This window comes from Rosa chinensis, chromosome 5 (assembly GCF_002994745.2).
Source record: "Rosa chinensis cultivar Old Blush chromosome 5, RchiOBHm-V2, whole genome shotgun sequence".
Classification (NCBI taxonomy): domain Eukaryota; kingdom Viridiplantae; phylum Streptophyta; class Magnoliopsida; order Rosales; family Rosaceae; genus Rosa; species Rosa chinensis.
In genome coordinates, this window is record NC_037092.1 from 89,515,576 (window position 1) to 89,541,634 (window position 26,059).

At 38.2% G+C, this 26,059-nt stretch overlaps 3 protein-coding genes across 5 annotated transcripts; 1 reads left to right on the forward strand and 2 right to left on the reverse strand.

The window, feature by feature from the left end:
• Window positions 1-1,243: 1,243 nt before the first annotated feature.
• Window positions 1,244-4,756, reverse strand: LOC112165962. The gene is made up of 7 exons (XM_024302688.2): window positions 4,262-4,756; window positions 3,541-3,627; window positions 3,198-3,443; window positions 2,910-3,074; window positions 2,744-2,797; window positions 2,491-2,637; window positions 1,244-2,041 (listed from the first exon to the last, which is right to left on the reverse strand). Exons 1-7 carry the CDS (start codon window positions 4,433-4,435, stop codon window positions 1,664-1,666), a joined length of 1,251 nt encoding a protein of 416 aa, XP_024158456.1. The 5' UTR covers window positions 4,436-4,756; the 3' UTR covers window positions 1,244-1,663.
• Window positions 4,757-15,423: 10,667 nt separating this feature from the next.
• On the reverse strand, window positions 15,424-18,793 carry LOC112202140. Its single transcript, XM_024343058.2, has 2 exons — window positions 18,271-18,793; window positions 15,424-15,701 (listed from the first exon to the last, which is right to left on the reverse strand). Exon 1 carries the CDS (start codon window positions 18,602-18,604, stop codon window positions 18,314-18,316), a length of 291 nt encoding a protein of 96 aa, XP_024198826.1. The 5' UTR covers window positions 18,605-18,793; the 3' UTR covers window positions 15,424-15,701; window positions 18,271-18,313.
• A 2,201-nt stretch (window positions 18,794-20,994) lies between these two features.
• LOC112168326 (lysine--tRNA ligase, chloroplastic/mitochondrial) lies at window positions 20,995-25,629 on the forward strand. 3 transcript variants are annotated; one of them, XR_002924186.2, is made up of 14 exons: window positions 20,995-21,300; window positions 21,375-21,593; window positions 21,805-21,916; window positions 22,198-22,306; window positions 22,508-22,565; window positions 22,706-22,774; window positions 22,877-22,984; window positions 23,478-23,570; window positions 23,722-23,826; window positions 23,920-24,126; window positions 24,339-24,433; window positions 24,527-24,617; window positions 24,686-24,769; window positions 24,890-24,955. XR_002924186.2 is itself a non-coding variant. In XM_024305449.2 (14 exons), exons 1-14 carry the CDS (start codon window positions 21,085-21,087, stop codon window positions 25,275-25,277), a joined length of 1,749 nt encoding a protein of 582 aa, XP_024161217.1. In that variant the 5' UTR covers window positions 20,997-21,084; the 3' UTR covers window positions 25,278-25,629. The 3 variants fall into 3 exon arrangements, 1 of the variants encoding a protein (XP_024161217.1); XM_024305449.2 differs by lacking the exon at window positions 24,686-24,769 and adding an exon at window positions 25,185-25,629 and having other exon boundaries at window positions 20,997-21,300; window positions 24,890-25,063; XR_005800741.1 differs by lacking the exon at window positions 24,686-24,769 and having other exon boundaries at window positions 24,513-24,617; window positions 24,890-24,947.
• Window positions 25,630-26,059: the final 430 nt, after the last annotated feature.

The following is a 26,059-nucleotide window of genomic DNA, read 5'->3' on the forward strand; positions in this document are numbered from 1 at the left end:
TTTCTCACAGAGTTTGTATTTTGGTAAAATATTCTTTCTTGTTCTTTCATTCATGGTCAATGCCTCTTCTCAATGTCGAATCCAACATTCCAACCATTTGTTTGACCTCATTTAATGTTGAACAAGTCTATCACAACACCTGCGATTATATACTAAAATAAGGTTAAGTTTATCACAACATTTACTGATGTATGTTGGAAAGTCCATCAGTACAGGAATATAGGGGGAATAAAGGATGACATGCATTAATTAAACACATTTGAGAAATGTGATCATTCCAAGATGAATACATATGAGCATTCTATTAAGGGAAATTTTATGAATTGTCCTAATATATTGATTATAAGTTTTGCTTATCATCACGAGAGGTGGAATTCAAACTCTGTACATCTGTAAATACTTTGTTGAAGAGAAATATATTATCACTGCAATAAACACTAGTTAGATAATTAAACTGTTCATATTTAAGTTCTATATATATTCAAAATCAAGTCTATCTGCATAGAATTCACTCAGTTCAGCCAAATCCACAACAGTTGATCCCAGACATAATTGATCCCCTTGTTCACATACAAAACTAGTTGGAGGAGAACATGAACCTAGATCATCTCCTTAAAATATCAACCAAAAAGGCGATCATGGAAAACAGGTTTCAATCAATTTGCTCTTCAGCTCCCACCACTCTAAGCCCTCACTGTTGTTCTAACCAGGTGGCAAACCTATACTTTCCAACAACATTAGTAGTTGGCCGAAAAAGACTCCCATCCTTTATATAATCTTCTCTGGAAATGCATCTAGCTTTTTCGTTTTTAAACAAGACACGCAGCCACCCTTCTGGCCATTAATGGAATCTTACTTAGTTGGAAGAAGAAGAAGATGATCATTTTACAATTACACAACCTCGAATGGAATTCCAAGAGGACCGCACTCGTATTTGTAAAATGCTAAGTGGCTCTTGGCCGGTAAGGAGGATAGTGGTGCTAAGTAAGTGTCTCTCTGGGATTTCATATTCTAACAAAAGGTGTCTGATGAGCAGTATGGGATGCACCACAGAATTGAATATTGTACTGTCATCCACTCACATGCAGAATCTCATCCCAACCTAACTTTTCCCAAATAGCATATTCTTGACTCCACCACCCAAATCAAGTTTGAAATTTGCAGGAACAATTCATATAAAAAATAAACAAAAAGTGTGCCAAACCAGGAGCAGAATCTGCGATCGTTATACAAGCCGAGAGTGTAATGCTCAAGATTAGATTAGGACCCGAGAGAAACGGATTTCATTCATTGACTAACAAGCAACTCCAAGGAGATCAAGGAGTATACAAACAAATAGAGTACAGAGCTAGAGTTATAAAACAGAAAGGGGCCGTTTCTTTAGGCTTTTGGGAAACTTGGCCACTTCCTTCCTTCCTTCCATCCTTCACATCCACCCACTTACATGGAGAGATTCTTTTACTAAAAACAAAGAGTCAAAACTTGCCACTAGAGAGAAAAGGGACCATCACATGATTTACTACTAAGACCAGCCACAGCCCAACCTAAGAGTGAAAAAAGGGTATACAAAGGAGAAAAGAGAAAAGGGTATTACACTAGATTGAATGATACACATGGGGTCATGGGGGAAAAACTAGAGGGTGAAAATGGTTTTTTTACTTCTTCATGGGCAATTTGCGTTTCTACCTGGTCCTCCATAGTAAAAGTAGTGACCCCAATCCCCATTACTTCCTGTCTGAACATCATAGCAGTTTGACTGCTCGGTGAAGGTGCCTAACCCTTTGGGGGCCTTGAGATTATTGGAGCTATCAACAACTTGAATGTTCCTGAAATAACTTGATTTTCCAAAACCCTCCTCTGGGAAACGACCACTGCCCATTTGAGTTGAGGTGTGGCGGCCATCCGACTGCGAATTTACAACCTCACCTCCCCACTCAATCATGGAAGCACTGTCGGCCAAGTACGAGAACAGGAAAGATGGCCAATACCCCAACACATAGTCATTGCCGAACTGCATCCACCAATGTCCCTCCTTTGGATCCTACAAAATATACAAGTTTTTCCCAAGTGAATAAACAATGGTAAATAAAATTAATTTACCATCTACTACTTTACTACAAAAGGGCTCCTGGCTTAAGCAGAGGAGTGCCAAGCTAGAAGCAGGGCAGTGAGAGACAAGATAAGGTCTTTTTCATCTTCACCCATGACATTCATGCAATGAAAGGTAGATGAAAATTGGGAACTTGTCAATGTCTGGCTTGAACAGGCAATGGTGTCCTTTTTATCATCTCTACAGTGATGGGAATCAGGGATCCAAAAACTAAATGCCAAGAGATTCTTAGCATCTGAATTCTGCTGAACTGCAATAATTTTCTGATCCCCACTCCTCAGAAAACTTCAAATCATTAAAGATGTAATTTTTCTTCAGCAATTCCGTTTGTCTTTTTCACTCTCTTACACCAGACTATTATGTTAGCCTTTGGTTTTTACCTTCCAGACAAGTATACTGATATCGTATTGGGAAGTTCGGTAGCTCGACACAGGAGAGATGCTTGCGCCCATTGCTATTTCACTGTTGATTTGAATAAAGCCCGAGCACAGGAGGTTGTAGCAACCAGTGGCTTGATATGCATCACTCTGTAAACACAGCCATGGAAATTAGGGAAAGGGGAAGAGACAAGGGAAGAGAGCTCAAAATGCAGACACCAAAAAAAGTAAATGGAAGTGTTGTTTAGAAGCTTACAGTCCAATAGGTAAATAGTCTTGTGTTGTTGTCACCATAGAGGTCTGGGCTGACCTGTTGTCATGCACCAACAAGTATCAAGATCAATAATTCAGCTTCAGAAAAGAAAAATTAAGGACTCAAATCATTTCTGGCCTTGGGGATTAAAGTGAATACAAAATAATACCTGCCAACCAGCTTCAATGCTGTTCAGGTCTTCACCAAAAGACCCTCCTAATATCCAAAGCTGAGACAAGCTGAACTCATTAGGCTGCTGAATCTTGGGCTCCCAGACATTGATGGTTGCTTTTGCTCCAAAATACTTGTCTCCATTTACATAAGCAATTGCATGCTAATCATCCCCAAAAGAAAATGAACAGATCATTAGAAACAGAATCAAGAAAGCTAGCGAAAGAAACCCAATGGAAATATAGTCTCCATTTCTTTCAAATGTAAACAAAGCTTTAATCCTTACCTGATGACCACTCTCATTGGCAAGATCAGGATCTGCAGACTTTGGAATGGTTTTCTCCTTCTTCCGTCCATATCTTTTGACTGAGCTTGCTCTCAGAATATCATCTTTCTTCGTCCTCCTCACGGGTATGGTATCTTCAGGGCATCTACCATTCACATGCCACAGCTGGGTGTTTGGCATTTCTTTCGATTTTTCAGCAACTTTGTTTTCTTGAAATAAGCCTTCTGGGTGGTAGTTAGGCCTCATCTAGTAACCCAAACAGATCCAAAACACTTAGAAACAAAGCATAAAACAAAAACAGAAAATTGTCAACAATAGAAGTTCATGGCTTAGGAAAATGAACCTGAATTTTGTGGTCTTTGAGGTAAGGATGATCAAAAGCAGGTTGCTGAGAGATGTGAACACAGTCTATTATATCCCCATCTGGGCTCTGATGACAGTCAAAAATCAGAATAGTATAGTGTTAGATCTTAGATAACAAAAGCAGCGGGCACGTATGATGACGAAATGCTTCTCAACCATTAACAATGAAGAAATTACATTTTAAGTCCGATAGTAACTCAGTTGAAACAAAAGAAGTCAAATTTATAGCATAAATGGTCACTGAGACGGTGTTTCATCATAACAAATGAGGCTTCAATTTCACAATATTGCTTCAAAATTATTTTATTTTCATTCTGCTGATTTCCATTATTGCTTCAATAACTCTGTTAAAAGGGAAATCATTGTAGAGTGATAGAAAACAGGGCACAATCAGAAAAATCATTGCTTCATTAAAAAATATCCAGGAAAAAACCTGAGAAAATCACAGAAGAAACCCATTTGCATTTACACCCCTTCAGAAATCAACAAGGAGAAAATATGAACACCTCCCAGAAAATACACCAACATTTAGCCCCAAAGCCATAAAACCCACTTTTTATTCAAAACAATAGAAACCCAAGTATTATATAGTTCCCCTCACTTTCCACTACTTTCCCAGCAAACCAAAGAAAGCAGAACCCAAGAAAGTCCAATGAAGAAAGAAGAAGATAAAGCGAAAGAAATAGAGAAAAAGGAAAAACCTCGATGCTTTTCACAGCAGGCTTGTTCAAACGGTTGAGGTGCTTCTGAACATCAAGCTTCTGTCTTGATGAAGCAGTCAATCTGGCCTCACAGGACAGAGAGATGAACAAGAAGCAAACCAGCACTGCTAGAGCTAACCTAGACCTCCCTCTGCTAAACTGAGCAAAACCCATCTTGGTTAAACCCACCAAATCAAAGACCCAACAGCTCAAAATCAAAGCAGAGCTCTTTATCTCTCTCACACTCACAGAGAGCCACACTATAGAAACACAGTAGTAGTAGTGTAGTTCAATTAGAGCTGAAGCGCATTGAGCATATGACTGAGTTGTCTCAAAGCCCCAAAATGAAATGAAGCAGAGCTTTGAGCAAGTTGGGTGTGGTTCTTCACACAAAACTCCAATAAAACTGACCACCACTACCTCAGTTTCTCTCTCTCTAAAGGAACCCACTTTGGCACTTTGTCGTTTTCTCTCTCTACTTTCTTCCACATTTCAAGAACTGCACATTTCTTCCTTTCTTGTCATTTTCCCTCTCCTCTCTCTCTCTCTACAACTTTCCTTTTCTACTATTAATGGCCTTCTCACTTTCTCTCGAAAATTTAGAGTTAAATGATTTTGTTTTCTTTTTTGAGGCCTTGTGCACGAGCACGGTTTAAAGGGAAAATTTTCAAACCGGAGATGTCTTCATTTAGAATCAAAAGAAGGGGTTGCTAAATTCTCTCTGGAGCTACCTCTTTACAATCTCATTTATTAATTGGAGCTGCCCATTTAATGCTAATGGTGATAATTCAAGGTATTAAATTTCATATTTGACTCATTACTTACCTGATTTTTATGAAATTTATTGTAGTTTCAATATTCCAATAAATTTTCAAAGAAAAATGCACCTTACTGACTCATGGATTTTATTGAACTGAAATTCAGATAATTTTGATATATATATATACATTTATTGGGTATTTGTTGCTTCCTCTGCGTGCTATTCGCTTTAATATAACTTTTAACTCATAACCATAAACAATGTGTTTGACACCTTTTTTTTCTTTCTACAATTCGATGTTTATAAACCTTTTTTCTATTATTTTGAACTGAAATTCCAATAATTTTGATATACATATACATTTATCAATGTATTCTTCTTTTCCTGTGTGTGCTCTTCGCTTTAAAATAACTTTTAACTCATAATTACAAATAATGTGATTGAAACTTGTTTTTTTTTCTACAATTTGATGTTCGAAACCTTTTTTTCTATTAATTAAAGAGCTTGGGAGGAAGAATAAGTTTGGCTATAGTAATTCAAGAGTCTCGTGTGAAACCATATTATTGAAAACTTTTCTAGTTCTTAATAAAGTAACTTTATTTGAATAAATAATATTGAATGACTAAAAAAATTTTGATAACGGATTAAAGTTTATGAACTTTATAATCATATTGTCAAATCTTGATTGTCAAATTACATAGATTTTTATCTAAATATGTAGCGACATTTAGGTAAAATCTAACCAAAAGACACAGTTACCCCACGGTATAAATGCATGGGTGTCACGTACTAGTTACCACCCCACGGCCTACAACTTGGGGTTGTCGTTTGGGAACCTTGCTCTTTGCCCGGTCCATGAATCATCTTTTCAGTGTCACCATTTTATCCTTTTATATTTACCAAATTGCCACTTCGTGACGAAGTGAAAAAAAAAAAAAAACAAGACAAATACAACGGCTTGCCCTATCATTGAATGGTTGATTTCTTCATGTTTGGAATCGAATGAGTTATTTTTGGTGTTAGTGGGGTCTGCACAAATAATAATTGCATAATTTAAACGTCATTAATTGGAATCCAATGAAAATTGCTCGTGACCAACTAAAAATAAAATACCATATCATCATCCTCTACTTCTTCTTTTTAAAAATAAAAATGAGATTTTAGCAGTGAGCAGAATAATTCAAATGAGCTGGGAATCCTTAACAGCGTGGAGTCTCATTCAAGATCATGTTTTTTTTGTTATTCTGGACAAAGATTCTTATGTACCAATCCAATTATGCAACTTTTTATAATGCCATTAGCATATTGATACATTTTTAGTGGATGGCACTGGCTTGTGTTTATTTATTAGTGAAGCAGATTAAATTTATGAATCGGGAACAATGGTCCAATCACTTGAACAAAGTTTAATGTGTTCAACCATGGAAATGCACAATTTCCCAAGTCGTCAAAATATGACAATATTGTTATTTTACTACCGAATTGTCAGTTTTTTAAAAAAAAGATGGATTATCAATTAGTCCTAAATCCTATAACTTATTGGTTGTTAGTGTAATAAGTTAGTAACCAGTTAGTAATTTGAAATAATCAACGATGGAAATGTCATCGGTTCAAATTTTATTGGCATCATGAATTGTATAAAGTAAATTAAAAATAATTATTTATATTATAATTTTTTTTTTTTTTTGAGTGGAAGACGTCAATAGAACCAACACACACACCCATGTAGTGTATCTCAGCATAGCCAGACTAATCACTGCACCGCAAACGCACGAACCATTGGGTGTTTTAACTAACCCAGGTCCCTCAAATCTGCTTGCCACGGGATGGAGCTGGGATTCGAACTCTAGACCTGGGGGTTTCAGACTAAGCAGCTCGACTAACACACCACACCACGTAGTTAAAAAAAAACTCTTAGTCTTATAGCATTTGTTACAAATATTGAAAGATAAGGTTTCACTTCTTCACCAAAGTAGGAGGATTATCTTGTCTTTAATGTGTAGCTTTTATTTTAGTGCATTACATATTTTTAACTATTTTGATGAGATAGGGAAAAAAAAATACAAACAGTACCCAACCTACAGGCCACTCCGAATTTCTGTACCCAAGTTTTCGAAACTATCACAATGTTACCCCAAATATCCAGTCCGACCTAACAATTGTACCTACCGTCCATGACAGCGTTAACCTGTATGCCACGTGGCATATTTTTAGGGGTAAAACCGTCCCTTCATATTGAGAAGCTCTACCCTTGAAGCTGTTGAAGCCATTACTCTTGAAGTTGTTGAAGCTCCAAAAGCTGCCCTCCATCATCTCCTGCATCACTCTCTTAGGCATTCCATGTTTCACCGCCTACAAGTACAAATTAAGGGATTAGCTTGACAGAAAGAGGAAGAGGTCCTTTCATGGCCGAGACGGTGTTTGCCCAGGCATTTTTTAAAGGTGGGTTATAATGCGGTCCTCTCATGGCCAAAACCTGATATTCAAGCTAGATATATTCAAAGAAAAATTGAACAAAATGGTACTATGAAAGATGGGATTCATGGCTTGCCTTTGGATTGTATCACCAAGTGGAGAGACCTCATAGATTGATGACTTGAAAATCTCAGACCACATTTGCTTTACAGAATCAGTGACCCTAGAGACATCTATGAAGGGGTTCCACATATTTTCCCCCAGGACGGGCGAGAACCCATTTAACTTTTGTTGGTGGGCTGCCATTAGTGAGCTCTGAGGGTCTACTGGTCTCCCCATAAATATTTTTCTTCGGAGAACTAGAATGCTTCGCAGGCTGAAAAGGAACATAACTGGAAGTCAATAATGGTAATTACAAGGCAAGCTTATCATTAGAAGACTAGTTATTAGTTTATTGAACTCACTATAGAAACATAGAAATGTATGATTCTTGTGTTAATAAGAAACAGAGAGAAAAAACAAGAAGAAGGAGGAGGAGGAAGCTGACCGAGAGTGCAAAACCAGGCGTGGTCGTCGACTAGGTTGTCATTGGGGTTCAAGAAATCAAACCACTTGGGGGCGTTGATCTGCTCGTCAGCTTTGTCCTCTACGAATGTCCATTCCAAGTTTTTCCAATCAATTTTTGCAGGTTCGATTGCACTTGATTACACACACAAACACCTAACTGCCTTCTTCTTTCCGATCACCCCGCCGCCATATCTGGCCTCCTCCAGTCAAAAAATTTACCGTTTTCTTCCTCTCTTAAAGAGAAACACACTCATATAGGTTATGTTGTCTATCACCCACGATATACAACGAATCGAAGAGAGAGAATCGGAGACCAAAGAGGCGACGAGAGGAGGGAGATGGGATCTGCGATTCTGCTTTGGTGGAGGAGATAGATAAGGAAATGACCCGAATACCCATCTAAAATTAGCACGTGGCATGATAATTAACGCCTTCATGGACGGCATGTACGAAAGCTGGGTCGAGCTAGTTATTTGGGGTACTATTGTGATAGTTTCATAAACTTGGGTATAGAAATTCGGAGTAGGATTTAGGTCGGGTACTGTTTGTATTTTTTTCCCGATGAGATAGTACCATTAGCTTGATTTGCTTAATATAAGAGGATTATGAATGATTTTCTCCTTGCCTATCCAAGCTTTTACCAAAACAAAAAAAACAAAAAAACAAAAAAAAAAGCTCGATTTGCACTGAGCATAGGTTTTGAAGTCCTAGTAAGTTAGAATCTTCGTTGCTTGATTCTGTCTTCTAAACAAGCCAGAGCATGTAACTAACATGTGGCTTTGAGCCAAGGGTGATCTTGAGTGTGAGTGCAAATTGTGCAAGTGCTTGCTGCAATGCACATGCGAATCGTTGTGATATTATACGTACCAACCCAATAATGATATCATATGGATATAAAATGTGCATGTGCCATACCGCACCTTCTTCCTTTGGTTCACTCTTTGGTAGTCCACCATGACCAAAACTTGATTTAAAAACTAAGTTTGCACTTATCTGCCAGAAGTCCGTTATAAGATTTCAAATCTTGTGGATTATTCGATGACTTGTTCTTAGTTCTTACCCACCAGAGAGATGAGAGACAAGAGAGGCAGAGAGATAATCTGACTGACAAGGGAAAAGAATAATGAAGCTACACTCTTTAATTGAATCAAGTAATTTATTTGAACTCGTACTACCATGCAGGGGTAATCAGTTCATTATTAACATGTCTGTGTCTGTGTTCCCCAGAATCCCGATGAAAGCTTGAAAGCTAGCCAAGGCGTCTCGTCACTTCCTTACCTGCTTCTTCTTCATTATTACCAATACGGACGGACCGACCGACGGAAGGACCCGTCAATGCATTTTAGTTTCGCTTAACGCCGTTAACTCTCTCACCTGCGGGGGACACCGGCTCTACTCTAAAGTACTCTTCCATCTGTACCACATACATTTGTAGACCATCTCCAATCGTCAAGGTCTAAAATATACCCTAGTCTAACTTTTAAAAAAATACTATTTATCTAAATAGTAAGGTCTGTAATTTTTTTAACTCCAATTGTTTGAGGTGTACAATTGCATACTCTAACACATTTGAATCATCCATGTGGGCCAATTGTTGGTTTTCATGGTCTGTTGGTTTTCATGGTCTAAACCAAGGTCTATATTTAGACCAACCAATAGACTTTAAACCTCCATATTTGATTTTTGTAATAGACTCAACCTCCTATTAGAGATGGATTTCGGGAAACAATGGTCTATAATTTAGACTTTAGACATACTATTGGAGAAGGCCTAAGAGATCGATCTTCACGATCAGATTATTACAATATTACCTATACAACTTATGTTTGTAACTTTAGTTGATTGGTTAATAAGCAATCCTATAATTTGTCGAAATAATTATGAACTTTTAATTACTTTTAACAAGTAGAGTTACGTTATATATTGTAGTTGTTGTAAAGCATTTACAAGAGCTAGCGAGTCACAGTTAATGTAGTGGATGGAACAACAATAACAACTAGCGAGTTATAACTCATAAAGTTTGTGGAAGATATGTGTAAAACTAATCTCTTATTAAACAAATTATAAAATCGAAGCGCAATTGATGAAACAAGACACGACATATTCACGTCATATGTATATATAAAAAGTAAGAGTGGATTAATTTGTGTTTTGATGTGATATATCATTTTAGAGAATGGATCATATATAGTGACGACTGCTGAGTATGAGATAATTAGTGAATGAGCTAGGGTAGGTAAACAATTCAATAATGTAGATTCTGTATGTAACACATAAATATGTGAATTTTCTGTGAAACAGGGTACATTGTATATCCACGGGGTAGAATAGAATGATGAACGAAAGGACAGAGGTGATGGGTGTGATCAAGTGTAGGTAGACACCCGTGTGGTAGCAATGCAGGCATGCATCAGCGACCGTAGACGTGTAGATGCAGTAAGCTCAGCCCGTGACCTAGCTAGAAGGAATCACGAGGTTGCAACGGTAAAAAACACAGAGCTGGGGCTGGAGCTGGAGTAGAGAGAATCCAAAGAAGCCAAAGGCATCGGGCAGTGGGCAGTCATAATTCAAAAGATTCAAAAATATGTACAGAGAGACACTCCCACTCGCGAGTGATGCTGCGACGTGCGCGTGTCTGTCACTCGATCGCCACCACTGTGGCACTGTGGCACTGTGCGTGCATGCATGCATTATGCAGTTTTGTCCTCCTCCTTAATCAGCGGGACACGGCGGTACTATTTCCACAACCTTACGGACATTTTTGTCATCTCAATCACATCGCGCGCTTTAAATTAATATTACTGCCCAACGCATATGTTGAGTAGTATATTTCCTAAAAAGTAAAGTCTCAGGTTAAAGGTAAGCTGCATGCCTCTGTGTATTTAATCTCAACACAGAGGTAAAAACGGAAACCTTCATCTTTCATTAATGCCATACTACAATTTACAAATGTAGCAACAGAAGCAGAAGCAGAAGCTTCCATTCCACCTCCCTCTCAGGCCGGCCTCAGTCCCTCCGCATGAAATTTAACCTCTTTTCCCAGCCATTCATGCATATATGCCCAAAAACAATCACAATGGCCAAATTATCCATATAATAATCTCTTTTCTCAGCCCCTCCGCCCTTAGACACCTAACGATATTTTAACCTAGCTCTCCCAAAATAATGAAACTATTCACAGTATATATTCTCACTTTTTGTCTATGAAATGACTTGCTTTGTCTTATAGGTAAAATGCTGCAAATTAGACACCTAATGCCATTTAATTTTTTCCAAACTAATGAAAGCCAACCTGGATTTAACAGTGTCTCAAATAATAACTATGTTGTACAGTACTCTAGTAATATAGTATTTCTGTTTTCTTTATACATTTATTAAGATTCATCGATCAAAAATTTTCCTTCTTATGTTTTATATATATATATATATATATATATGATCATAGCACCTTTATTTATATCTTTTTTTTGCTATTGACATTATGAGACCGAGTTTAGTGTACGTACCTACTTATATCTCAAATGGTGAGGCCTTTAGTGCATTAAGAACTATTAAACGTGTGAAAAAGACTCATCATTTGTTGGCCATTACCATCCAACCGGTGACTAATTAATCTTATCACAGATTAAGCCCCCTTAATTAATTAATAAGTTGCATGACTAACTCTCTCTGGATTATTTGATCATGCATTTATCAAACTACTTGAGGTTTACCAAAATAAAATAAAAAAACTACTTTAAAGATTTGCTACTTTTCCATTCAAAAGTAGCTTTTCTATCACCTATCATCAATTACGGGAAATATTCCATTGTCGAATTATATAATATGCATTTTAGTCCAAAATACAATTAAAGTTCAAAGCTACCTACGTGACCATAAAAAAAAAGAAAAAAAAAGGCTTCAATCAAAAGCTACTTTGCTTCTTGTTTGGCTTTTGCCCCTGTTCTTGCGTTCTTCACTAGCAAGTAAATGAGAATTTTCTAGCTTTTTACAAAAATGTACGAGAACCTTTCGGAATTGTAACAGTTCTTATGTAAAATACAAATCAATAACTAGTTTTTGTCTTTATTTTCATCCTTCTATATTTTCTAAATGCTGAGTTTAGAAATCCCATGGGCAGTAGATTTGAGGAATCATTTGGGTTCGTGCGTCTGCTGTGCAGTGAATTAGTCTGGCTTTGCCTGGCTTTCGCCGTAATGTCGGTGCAGGTGTCCTAGCGTTGGGATACCACTGCATAGGTATGTGAGTTACTAACAACTAACCCTATAAAAAAAAAAAAAAATACTTGTCGATCATTTAATGTATAGAAGAGTATAGAATAGGGCGGTGGTGTCTTGTAGCAATTTTGTGCGTTTGTCGACGAGCCATGCATGAAAGATTTCAAACATGTGAAAGGGCTAGCTAGGTTCGGCTAGCTATATATTCAGATCAGATCCATGCCAAGTAAAAGCCAAATTGGCTTAATTATGCCTTTGTTTTGGAGGTTAGTCGAAGACAAATTAGGTTAATTGGGAATGGGAACAGAAACATGGAAATCGAAAATACTTATATATACAGACATGTAATTCACAATTAAGTTTAATACAAAATTGCATGCTCTTGATTATATATTGCATGTTGTCCACTTAAGGTCAAATTGTTGTAGGACAATTTATCAACCCAACAACACTAACAAAAAGCTGTCGGCCGGCCAGGTTAATAAGAATAGACAAGCAATATAACCAGTTTATTTTCATTCTTCATCAGACAGCCTAACAAAAAATACAAGGCATTGCACTTTCTAATCCATTAGAATTTCTATGTGAATAATGAGATTTAGTACGTGGAGTTATAATTCAGTTGGCTGATAGGAAAGCTATTTTGTTTTTCCTTTTATTTTTAAAAGAAACCAGTAAGAAATTAGTTGCCTATACTGAAAAGATAGAACATCACTATATAAAGTAGTGCATGTCACACATGACATGAAAGGAAGACCATAATAACTAGTTAACGATGAAGCTTACCATGAAACAAGTAGTTCGATCATCATCCTGGCTAAGCCTATACAATGTCGGACTTGATCATATGACAATAATGAGCTCAGAATCGAGCAAAACCAGGTATTATATCATTTCCTAAACAGAAGTGGAAATACTGAAATAGTGACACCATCAGTAGCATTGCTCTTCTACTCCTTCAAAACTAAAGTCAATTATGGCCACCATTTTCAAGGGGTATTAGATTTTGATTGATCGAGAAGAAATATAGAAGCAGAGACCGTGTCTCTTTCTATTGATTTATTAATTTAGTTGTTTAAAAAAAAAAAAAAAATTAACTGGCAAACAATATGTGGGACTCGATCGGACAAAGAAATCAGACACAGAAGTCCATGGACATGTGAAGTTGGGAAGTACAGGACAAATAAACACGTTATAATTTATAAATCTAGTTTTGTTCCATCCTCATCAGCTGCGTCCACAAGTTTCGAACTTGTCTGTGATCAAATAGCTTTTTCTAGTCTCTAGCCTGAGACAGGGTTTCACATTAATTGAATCTCAGTTTAATGTACCCAAATTGAAACCTGATCGAGGTTTTTCATGTCCGTCATACAATTTAGCATATCAGAATATGTAGAACCACGCATGAGTAATTTTTTCCTATAAATAAGCACTCCTATAAATAATTGTATTTGTATGTCAATCTCTCTTATTACGTGCATAACTATAATAAAATTTAACATTCGATAAAAGAGATACACGTATATTATATATAGTTTTATGCACACAATCGTTACCGCTCACCGACAATGTTTCCATATCGATAAAAAGTTGGTAATTAGCAAGATGCACTTGTAGGCTTGTAGCTAGTCCCACCACATCATGCTTCTTGTTTGTGAATCTGTGATATATATGCAAAGCCCCAACTGATATGAAAAACGTAATGACAATTCTCATACAGATATCTGTGGTTCTAGTGTTGCTTCTATCATCTTCGATATTTCGATTGGTGCAATTTATTTAATTCAAACAAAACATCGCAATACATTGATCGATCTATTCATGTGGAAACAGATTTTTTCAATTTGCTAGCTGGAAGCGGGCATAGATTCTTACGTACAGAAATCGATCTTGGACTACTAAAGTTTTAGAATAACTTTGTTAACAAAGTTAGTGTGACAAATTAGAAAGTTGAAAAACCAATTGTTGTAGCGCCATCACCGGTAAACTTAACCTAATTTATTCGTTCACAGATTATCGAGGACCCGTTCATTTTCAAGGGCCGGTCAAATTAATGTGCGCTATATATATATATATATATCAAGTATTTGAGAAGAAGACGAGAGATATAAATAGTCAAATACTTAAAAGATTGATCTTCTATGGTGGTGATTGGCATGAACCAAACAACCTATTCTATGGTGGTGATTGGTGTGAACCAAACAACCTAGACGGCCATTATTTTAGGCTTGACCTTTCTTGGCAGCACTGAGAGATGGAAGAGAGAAGATAGAAACCGCACACCAGTAAACACAACAAACCCACCAAGTGAAAAAAAGCTGGAAAGTTTGGGGGAGAAATTGGAAAGCTATCATCCGTCAGTCAATGTCTAATAATAACAAAGATTGAAAAAGGAAGGTATATACAATTACATAACCTTTTCTAATGTGGTATTGCATTGCATATCTGATAGTCTCAAGATTAGGGGGGCCTTTAGATTAAAAGGCTTAGCTTTTCTTGACCCTTTTCCTCTTCATAATCGTGCTCGCAAAGTGTAGCACTTGCCATAAGCTAGCTAAAGCTAACAAACAGAGGGTACCTACCTTGCCTTAATAATGGAGATTGGAGAGAGAGATGAGGATGAAAAAATCAAAAGCCGAAACCCCACATGTATGCAACACAAAATAGTATTAGACCGTGATTGGTGCATATATAACGAAAATTCTACTATAATTCCTTGCCTTTCTTACTGTTTTAACAGCCTCTGCTGCTACCCTCATCATCTGAGGGTCTATGTCAATATGTCAAGGTTATTCTCACCGCACCACACGTGATCTGCAAACTGGAAACCATGTTTTTTTGGTTTCCATTTGCATTCAAATGGCATCTGGTATTCTGGTGACTAACTTGACTTGTTTTTGCTGGTATAGTATAATAGTGTTTTCAAGTCACAAGCAAGAACCGAAGAGGTTTGTCATGCTTCACAATCATACGAGTTTCTGTTTAGATTGTCAATATTCCATTCACGTTCATATAGGAACTTTAAAGAGCTCAAGCACGGCAGCTGAATTCATAACCTCCGATATCACATGAATTTCTGTTCAGCTGTTAATCCTCTTAGGCCGTTATGTTTTCGGATTTGTTTTTTTTTTTTGGTAGTGATGATATTTGGAAGCACACGGTGCATAATGGTTAAAGAAACAGTTTGTTGGTGAAGAATAGACGGATCTATGATATTTAGAGAAATAAAGGCAGTGAGTTTGCTGAGATGTTAAATCACACAACAACATCTTAATCATATTGCCATCTCAGATCACGCTCAAGTCAACTCCTAATCACGGAACCATCAAGAATCCACCCACCTTGTGCTGCACATTTACAGCTGGATATCACCATTTTAGGTAAGGACCAATTTTCAGCTGAAGCACACATTCTTCCGACCCTCTAGTTTCATGACCATTACTTCCATTTTAAGTCAGAGTCGCACTGTCAAGACTCGAGACTGCTCAAAGTGCAGAAGGAAGAAAAAATGGCAGAAATGAACACTGTTAGGAGAAAATGTTGAAAATGTTGCGAGAAAACCTGGTAATATATGTTGAACAGACGACTAATTCAATAAAAAGAAATATGCTACCAATTCTCCAACACAGGTATGGTAACACTATCCAGCGGTCAAAAGATTAAGATAATTTATTTGCACAAACCAACCAAAAGATTCATATATTGCACAAATCAAAGTCCAAGACCAAGTTTTTCTTAGAACCTGTCACTCCCAATCCTGAAGGGTCCTCTAGAAGCCTAGAAGGTATGGTCCGATGTAAGTTATAAATTTTTTGGCAGAGATGCGGCTAGATTTTTCTGCAACTGATAACCTTGACAATATATCATCAACAAGAAAAAAGAAGAAAACCAAGCAAAGCTCTATTCACTTTAGTCAAAGGTTTGTTAGATCAAATTGCGGACTATGGCCACAAGGAAGCCACATTTGGTCTGTCTTCAAGAGTCAGGCTCTCATTGCATGTTCCTTGCAGTGCCTCTTGGTTAAAATTGATTACCCTTTATAAGTTGTGAACCACACATATCTAGTGTAATACCCCGAAACATGCACTAGAGTAATACACTTACAATATATATCGGTCTCAAACCATAACTTTCTTACGTCTCTTATGAACAAAAGATCCAAGGTTTTAACTAGTACAACCCAGTTACCAGTTAGTATATAATAAACCCAGCATCACTCCCTAAATACTTGTATGATTGCATGCATTCCTCTCACCAAGCTAGAAATTTGACTAGGACTAATATCACAATTAAAAATCAATTGCAACTGACTTGCACATGAGATGAAGTATCTAAACAATTTTTTGAATCTTGAGGCTGGTCATACATTTTTACAATGAAAACTTCCCGAGTGGAAGTCCTCTTGAGTTCATTATTAGCTCCCTCATTCTCTTATTGTGCCAGCAGGCCCGTTCTTGGCACTTGGTGATATGGATTTTACAGCACTCAAGAGAAGGCATTTCCCGACTTTGTAGTGCTGTAAAACCTTACACTAGCTAGAGCATTTCCATTAACCTAATCACCCTAACTCCATCAACAATCTCAGAGACATGGCATTCCGGGAAATATATATAAGGTACTTAATTTTCATTTTCAAAAAGCATCTTTCAACCTATGCTGTATTGACCATAAATCAGAGGCATCATGCTGCAATTTTCCTTAATAGTTTCCAGTTCAGCTTAAGTAAGTTATGTAAATGGCAAATTGATCACCCTATCAGATTTTGGATCTTAACGTTAGATGCTTTAGTTCATCTTAACTCTAAGTTTGAATCTAGCGCTTCTATAATCTCATTATTATACTAATGTTAATCACTACATCACATCATATCAAGAAACTACTAGTAGTAGACATGAAATAAAAGCCAGGAAACCTCGAATGAAAGACATACTGCAAAAAGTAAGGTGCTATGCCAGGGTAGATTTTCTTTATCCACTGTTAATCGAGTTTGTTAATATATTTATGACCAGAAAATTTGATCCATCTATGTAAGGAAACCAGACTATTCAAGTTTTCCTATACAACATAAGACTGGAATCTCACTTAAGCTTACTCTGGAAATGATTTCTGTATCATCCAGCACTGCTCCATAATCAAACTACCATGAAGCCAAGCATTCCCAATCTGCAATGCTATCCTGTCCCTTCCAATCGAACCCTACACTATATCTCAGGGCAACATTTTATTGAAGAATCTTATCTTCCATCTTGCAACTTCCTACAGTAACTGTTGAAATTTAGTACCTGGTGTATCTGTGTCCCAAGAAGTCGAACACAGATACATTTTACGATACCATGCAGTTTCAACAAATTCCAAGGCTGAATATTCCTATATATCTTAAAATTCCAACTTCCAGCAAAATCCAATTATTCTAAAGAAGCATAACTCTAGAGGGGGTCTATGTAACCCCATCATGTTTATGTACATCTGAAACTCATGTTTCAAAAAGAAAACTTGGGGAGTCACTCTCACCAACATGTTTGCGAATGAGAGAATCTGATATTCTGCTAAGATTTCATTCAGCAAGTGTTTTACTCAATTGAATCAGTCTTTTTAAAATAATATTCAAACCTTTGTATTGGAGGAAACAGGAGTTTGGTTTCCATTACATTGACAAGGCATGATGTCTTGCAAAGTTTATTAGGCCGATGTGCAGAAATTATCAAGACCAAATGTGAAGTAGTCAATTTATAGACTCTGCCCTCTGGACTATATATCAGCAATACCAACACGGAGTTGTCGATCATATATAACCTAATGGCACAACTTACTAGCTAAGACTCAAAAGACTCTTTTTAACACATAGATACACAATACGTAACAAGGCAATGCAGCAGGCACAAATTCAGTATTGTTCTAAAGGCTAATGCTTTGGTCATTTAGAACCCTGAACAACCTATGTTCAACCAATTCGCTTAGTCCATCCATCAATCAAGAAAGAAATATATATCGGTAAAAACACAACATTCCAGAAAAACAGCAAAAGAAAAAAAAAAAGGAAGTAACTTTACTTTACAGTGGGCGTGACACGAAGCAGCGTACTTAGATGATGAATCAATCGGAATGCGGGTGGTAGTAATAGTCATCGTAATCGACGGTGGTGGAGGAGTCAGAGTCAGAGTCGGAGTCGGAGTCGGAGTAACGGGAGAAGTAGGAGTCGGGAGGAGGGACGCAGAGGAAGGTCCAGAGGCAAAGAGTGAGGCGACCCAATTCCTGGAGAGGGATGACGCACACAAGATCCAACAGCTGCCGGCTGCTCAGACGCTCCGGCAGGCACGCCACGTGTTGCCATGCCTCCGCTGACAGGTGTGCCACCGACACCACTATCAGGCTGTTGAACACCATCTCTCTCTCTCTCTCTCTCTCTCTCTCTCTCTCTCGTGCAGACTTTGGGTGCTTTGGGATATGGAATATGGATGCTTCTTCAAAAGTACGGTCACTTTGCTACTCCCCCCTGGTTGAATGGTCTTATTATTTGACCTTGACCCATCTGTTCTGAGCAGTGATCGAGTAAGTAAAGTACTTGTATGGCTCGACGACCTCTTGGATTGATTCTAGAATGCACACCTCATCTACTAATAAACGGTGTCTCCTAAACTTCAATTATTCCATATTCGGTTGAGACTGATCCACAGTGGGTCTTTTACATGATTGATTTTGTGACAACGACCTATTTTTTACACACTGACTTGTTCTCCATGATTGATCTTTGTCGTTTGCACCATTGTAAAATTGTATCATCTTCTCTGACGTTGCATAAGGGGCACTCGAAACTTACATTATGATGTTAATTCTATGATGTATCGTAAAGCATAGGGAAAATGATCATTTATCCAATTTTAGGCTAAAAATTGCCCACTTGCTCCACCAACTGTTTTTTAACCCCATTTACCCAAAACACTCTAAGGGATTATTTCCCCTTTACCCAATTAATTCTTTTTTCTTTTTTTTTGAGACTTTTTTGCCCTCTCCTTCTTTCTCACTTAGAAAGAGAAGTCACCTTCCACCTTGCTGTGCTCCGGTGACCAGTGACCGGCGCGATCTCCGGCGACCGGTGACCGGACTCCGGTGAAAGGTGATCGGATTCCGGCGACCAATTACCGGATTCCGGGAACCGGTAACTGAAATCCGATGACCGATGACTGGAATCCGGAATCCGGTAATTATTGCCCCCCAGTAATCATATTACTACCCCCCAGTAATCATATTACTGCCTCCCAAAAATCATATTATTGCCGTCCAGTGAATTGTATGAACTCCCAAAACCAAAATGAATACACTACAGGCACAATTGATCAATTTATAATCATATTATTGGCTCCCAATAATTATATTAGTGCCTCCCAATAATCATATTATTGCCCCCCAATACAAAGTCCAATGTCTCTACTGCCTCCCAATAGACCATCAAAAATGCACCATTTTGTAGGATTCACAGATAATTTGACTTTAATACACTGAAAACAACATGTAACTTATCAAAACACCACACTATAGTGATCCATGTCCCTCGTATCAAAGTCTACTGGGGGCCAATAATGTGTCTACTGCCCCCCAGTAGACCATTAAACAAACCCCACAGTTACATTGCAATCTCAGGATACCGGAAAAAAATTAAAAAAAATCTCATTATACCAAAAAAAACAAAAAAAAAAACATCTGGGCACCCAGGAATTGATCTGGGCACCCACCGGACTGTGAGCAGTCGTCGGAGCATGTTTCACGTTGGAGCGGAGTCGATTCGGCTTGGGTTCGGAGTCGGATCGGAGTTGGGGGCTGAGTTGTGGCTGTGGGCTTTGGATCTGTGGATCTGTGGTTTGGTTGTTGGTGACGCCGGAGGTGGATCGATCGAGGTTGGCCTGAAGCTGAAAGTGGGGTGCCGGAACAGCCATGGCAGTAAGAGAGAGAGAGAGAGAGTCTGGTTCGGTGACGGCGTCGTTTTCAGTAGGTTTCAGCTCTGGACTCGAACTCGGAATCGAAACCGGTCGAGGACGACGCTGGAGGAGGAAAGTGAGCGGCGGTCATCACTTTCAACACGCCGAGAGAATCGGAGACTGAAGACGATGGCGACCGGTCCTCGTTGCGGCAATCGGAGCCGGTGGGATCGCCGGTTGCTTGGGCCTCTCCGATAAAGGTAGCAAGTAAGAGAGGGATTTGCAGCAGGTGATCTGCAGACATGAAGAGAGAGAGAGAGAGAGAGAGAGAGAGAGAGAGAGAGAGAGAGAGAGAGAGAGAGAGAGAGAGAGAGAGAGAGAGAGAGAGAGCAAAGCTGGAGGTGAGGCGCGGCAGAGAGAGAGAGTGTGAGAGAGAGTCTGAGAGGATAGAGTTTAATAGGGGGCAAAACTGTCACTATAGGTTAGATTGGGTAAATGAGGTCAAAAAACTCTTGGTGGAGTAAGTGGGCAATTTTTGGGCTAAAATGGGGTAAGTGGTCACGACCCCGTAAAGCATTTACCTCTCCATTTTTGTACTAAAAGCAACCAAATTAAACTCGAGAGTTGTTTTAGTAAGACTAAAGCATGTAACACGTAACATGTTCAATTCATCCTTGCATGTTGTTATTGGCGCATCGGATATGCCGTGTCGCGAAAAGACGACAAGAAACCATAGAAGGTTTCCTTTCCATGGTCTTAAAAAAAAACGAAGAAGAAAACAAGAGACGTAAAATAAGTGGAGAAGCCCACTAGTGGATACAAAGTCCACTATTTTGGATTACGCTGGGAGGCCCATTGGAGTTGAACTAAACAAGAACGATAGGGAACTCAAGTAGAAGAACCAAGCACTCCTACTTGAGTGGAGTTGGGAACACAAAAACAAGAGAAGAGATGGATGCGGTGAGGCTATGGAGCCTGTCCTCGCAGCCATTGAAGCACCTCATTCGCACCACCACCACTAGACTTGTCATCCGCTGCTGCTCTTCAACCACAACCGCCACCAACCCCGGCGGTCGTGCTCCCAAAGCCGGCGGCCGCAACCGCCGCTTATCCACATCAACCTCCACCTCCGACAGAGACGCTGTTCGAGCCATTCGCTTAAAGAAGGTAACTTTCTTATATGAAGCTCCCACTGAGTAAAAAAGTCTCAGACTTTTGAGTTGAATGTTTGGGTTGTGTAGGTAGAAGAGTTGAGGAGCAAAGGTTTGGAGCCATATGGTTATGGGTGGGAAAGGACTCATTCTGCTAATCAGCTGCAAGATATATACAGGCATTTAGGGAATGGTGAAGAGTCCAAACCCGACAAAGATGGTGTCTCAATTGCTGGCAGAATTGTGGCTCGCAGAGCTTTTGGAAAGCTTGCATTTTTGACACTCAGGGACGATTCCGGAACTATTCAGGTTTTGGTTACTTGTTATTTCATGTCAATCAGTGTATGCATTTCATTGTTATAATGTGCCTGTCTTGGTATGTTTGCAAATGTTAATCGTAATATCTCATTTGGGCTCTGTTTGAGAAGGCATATCATCTTTTTTATGTACCATTTAATAGATTGAACTAAAGTATAATCAAAGGAAGGCAGTGAGTGAAGTTATGAATGTTTGGTTTCAGCTCTACTGTGAGAAGGAACGGCTTGCAGGTGATCAATTTGACCAGTTAAAGTCCCTTGTTGATATTGGTGATATAGTTGGTGCTAATGGATCCATCAAGCGGACAGAGAAAGGTAACTCTTTTGATTCTCTCCTAAGTTTCCTATTCATGTTTATTTGCTCACTTCTGTGATATGAAATGGGATTCCACTTTAAAGTGACCAAAAGTTAGATGTTGTAAATCCTACGTTATGGATCAGTGGCTAACTAAGAGTAGAAGCTTTTGGTGCATGTGAATTTGCAGCAGCTAATATGTAAATCCATCCAACAAGTTTGATGCTTGCGCATCAAGAGGTTATTTAGCTTCCCAAGTCTTGCAAAGAAAACTAAGACACTCTCTTGGTTAATTTTTCAGGGGAGCTGTCTGTTTATGTAAATTCCTTTGCAATTCTTACAAAATCTCTACTCCCACTGCCAGACAAATATCATGGTCTAACAGATGTGGACAAGCGCTACCGTCAACGGTGAGTGCATTTATTTTAATTGTGTTCTGTATGCCCATAGCATTAGAAATGATAAGGTTTACGGGTGTTAAGTAAACAAAGATGAACCATTTAGTTATCGTTGTTCAAATCTATTAACTCTGCATTTGACCTAGGTATTTAGACATCAGTAGTCTCAGAAGTGCGCATTATCTTATATCTAACTTTTTCTTCTCTATCTAGGTATGTAGATATGATTGCAAATCCTGAGGTAGCTGATGTATTCCGGAAAAGAGCAAAGGTAAATGATGCCTCTTCACTCTGTACTAATATAAATTGAAAATGTTCTACGCATTTGGGTGTTTCCCTTTTGTGTATGGGATTTTTTATATTCAGGATTTCATTTTTAGAAATGAGTTACTCATTCATTTTATTGAGTAGGTTGTATCAGAGATACGCAAGACAGTTGAATCTTTCGGGTTTATCGAAGTTGAAACTCCAGTTCTGCAGGTTTGACAGTATATTTACCATTGTTATGGTTTTGTTCTAATGTCATATGTGCATTCCTCAAGATTGTATATACGTGGAATCGTAATTGATTTGGTCAACTAGGGAGCAGCTGGTGGGGCAGAGGCTAGGCCATTTGTTACATACCATAATTCACTTGGAAGGGACCTGTACTTGAGAATAGCGACCGAGCTCCACTTAAAGAGAATGCTGGCAAGTGTTTTTTTATTTTTAATTTTTTTTAATAATTTTTTTTATTATCTCTCTCTCTCCCTCTCTCTCTCTCTCTCTCTGTTTTTTTTGGGAGCAAGTGCTTATGAGTTTTTGCATATCATACATGCTATATATTCCAACTACACTGTGGTGTAGCCGTATATCTCTTCCCTTTCTTGGAAGAGTTGCCAAGTTTGAATCCACTGCCCTGCTTCTCCCTTGATTAAAACACATAAATTATTGTTGTTGTTATTTTTCTGTGTGTATATTGCTATATATGTTAATTGTTTTGTTGCATGCTTACATGCTGCGTTGAACTATGAAATTGGTATGATATATAATAAGGTGTTTTGGAAGTAACTAAGCATACATGCTCCATTGTTGCTCATTTATATACATACGTATATGTGTCTGTGTGCATGTATATATGTAAATGACTACTGGTCCATAGTGTATGAGTTATATATTGAACAGTTTTGTCGACGAATGACAGGTTGGGGGGTTTGAGAAGGTGTACGAGATTGGGCGAATATTCAGGAATGAAGGCATTTCAACTCGTCATAATCCTGAGTTCACTACTATAGAGGTAAATAATTTTCTTTTTATTTCATTCAGTAATGTGGTTAATGCTAATGCAGTTTACGCGATTGGTTACTTGTTTCATATTATTAGATATTTAAATTTCTTAATTTTATCAAGTGAAGCTCTGATTGGTATCGGTATTAGTTTGATCTTAGATGTATGAAGCATATTCAGACTATGAAAGCATGATGAACATGACAGAGGAAATTGTTACACGATGTGCACTTGCAGTTCATGGGAAGCTTACCCTTGATTACCAGGTGAATGTCCCTTCAACACAGCTTGTGACAGGATTTGCTTGACGTTACTGTGAAATCAGATTACTAAGTAGCTGATATGATCCTTATATGCAGGGGGTGGAGATACATCTTGAGCGACCTTGGAGGAGGGAAACCATGCACAATCTTGTAAAAGAAGCCACTGGGATTACTTTCAATGAGTTAGGCAATGATCTTCAAGTTGCTAAAGAAGTTACTCTGAAGAACCTAGGAGCTGACCTTGATTACAAACACAAATCTTCTATTGAAGCATGCTCATCTGTTGGCCACCTTCTTAATGAGGTTGATGCGAATCTGTACTACATAATTCTGATATTTGTTTTCTATGTGCAATTGTGCATCTCTATTTATTAGTCCTGCTTAGTATTTCTGGCCGGGATGCTCTTGATATGGAAAAACAGACAAACTGATGAAAGGAGCAACTCCATATGCATTTGAATTCTTTTTGTTCCAGTTAACTGCTTTCTTTGGTCCTAAATTTTTCATTTTTCCAGGTTTTTGAGATTATTGTTGAACCAAAGCTTGTGCAACCCACATTTGTTTTAGACTATCCTATTGAGATATCTCCTCTGGCCAAGCCACATCGGAGGTATTATTGTTTTGCTATATATTGCTAACTTTAAGTTTACCTGCATTTTCAGTATTTTACATGTCATCTTACTCCTTAGTTCTTCCAATTCAGGCATGTAGGGTTGACTGAGAGGTTTGAGCTTTTTGTATGTGGTCGTGAGCTGGCCAATGCTTTTTCTGAATTGACCGATCCTATGGATCAGGTAATCATGAACATTGATTGGCTATTTTCAACGCAGTTTTTCTATATTTAACATGAGAGTCTATATAGGTGGGAAGTGGGAACTACTCGAAATAATCATTCTACCACAAGCTTCTGTAAAAACATTGATCAATATTTCCATGAAAAGCTCCCGTATGCAGCCTTTTAAAATTGAGAAATTTTTATTTCAATTGCAGACATGTTGAATTACATAATAGTCAGTAGTCACTAGTAACTAGCGCAGGTTTTCTCATTGCCTATATACTTTGGCAGAGAGGGCGACTAGAAGAGCAAGTAAGGCAGCACAATGAGAAGAGAGCAGCAGCTATTTCAGAAATAGGTGGTGCAGAAGATAAAAGAGAGGAAAATGATGAGTCATATGAAGTGACTCTTGATGATGATTTCCTTACAGCTTTGGAATATGGGATGCCTCCAGCTTCAGGAATGGTGTGTTCATGTTTTTGCATCTTATGTAAATCTGGGAAAATTTGGAGTGATCTTCAATCGAGTTTTATATCTTATCATCTCCCCATGCAAATCCCTGACGGAAACAATTTTCATATTTCAGGGACTTGGAATTGATAGGCTAGTCATGCTTTTAACGAATTCCGCCAGCATCAGAGATGTAATTGCCTTCCCAGTGCTAAAAATCCAGCAATAGTAACTTAGTAAGAGAGGCAAGAGGCCTAGAATCAGGCTGTTTTGAGGAAAAGCTGCAGGTCCAAAGCCGATTATTTATTTCTCTATCAGTTTTTTTTTTTTTACTGCTGTCCAGTTTTGTGGGAAATATCTTCGCCTCCTAGTCTTGAGCGAGGACCAAAGCATAATTTGCGGCTTCCCCATTTTTGCTTTCTTGGTTGCCATTCTGTACTCTTTTAGCCATATTGTATTACTGTTCACTCCATTTGAGCCATTGGATAGGCTAGTCAAATTGATATTTACTGTTGGAAAATGATTGTTACCAGAAATGTAAGCAACGTTGTTATAATGATATGATGAGAGCCCATGATCAATGTCTTGCATTTCCAATTTTTGTGGTTTATGAATATGATCAATATTATGAAGGTGCCGGATTCTTTTGTTCTGATACTCTTGATTACTTAACTGGTAAAGACACGATATGCATTTCCTGCTCACAAGAAGCGGGAACTGAAGTAAGAAGTAAAAGATTTTCCAATACGGCGCTTTTTCTATGTTTTCCAAAGTTTTCTTTGGCAGATTCTATGAGTACTTTTCTAAGTCGTGGCAGGCAGCGTGTCTAGACGTCGGTTACAGGTTGGTATGTCACTCAGTATTTATTTTTCATTTTGGTGTGGTTATAATTATGATGATGCAAGACAGATTTGCAAAAGGGAAGTACCTTTGGCCCGTTGCTCCCCACAATTATATACATGAGGGCATGCGCTTGTCCCCCAACACATGAGAAAACTGACTAGAATACAT

What these genes read in the sequence shown, in the direction of transcription:
- LOC112165962 (XM_024302688.2), bottom strand. Translation starts at nt 4,435, where the DNA reads ATGGGTTTTGCTCAGTTTAGCAGAGGGAGGTCTAGGTTAGCTCTAGCA. An exon ending in TCAAAGACCACAAAATTCAG is followed by an intron (nt 3,444 to 3,540) that starts GTTCATTTTCCT and finishes TTGGGTTACTAG; the next exon opens with ATGAGGCCTAACTACCACCC. An exon ending in GCATTGAAGCTGGTTGGCAG is followed by an intron (nt 2,798 to 2,909) that starts GTATTATTTTGT and finishes GCATGACAACAG; the next exon opens with GTCAGCCCAGACCTCTATGG.
- LOC112202140 (XM_024343058.2), bottom strand. Translation starts at nt 18,604, where the DNA reads ATGGTGTTCAACAGCCTGATAGTGGTGTCGGTGGCACACCTGTCAGCG.
- LOC112168326 (XM_024305449.2), top strand. Translation starts at nt 21,085, where the DNA reads ATGGATGCGGTGAGGCTATGGAGCCTGTCCTCGCAGCCATTGAAGCAC. An exon ending in CATCAAGCGGACAGAGAAAG is followed by an intron (nt 21,917 to 22,197) that starts GTAACTCTTTTG and finishes TTAATTTTTCAG; the next exon opens with GGGAGCTGTCTGTTTATGTA. An exon ending in TGACCGATCCTATGGATCAG is followed by an intron (nt 24,618 to 24,889) that starts GTAATCATGAAC and finishes ATACTTTGGCAG; the next exon opens with AGAGGGCGACTAGAAGAGCA.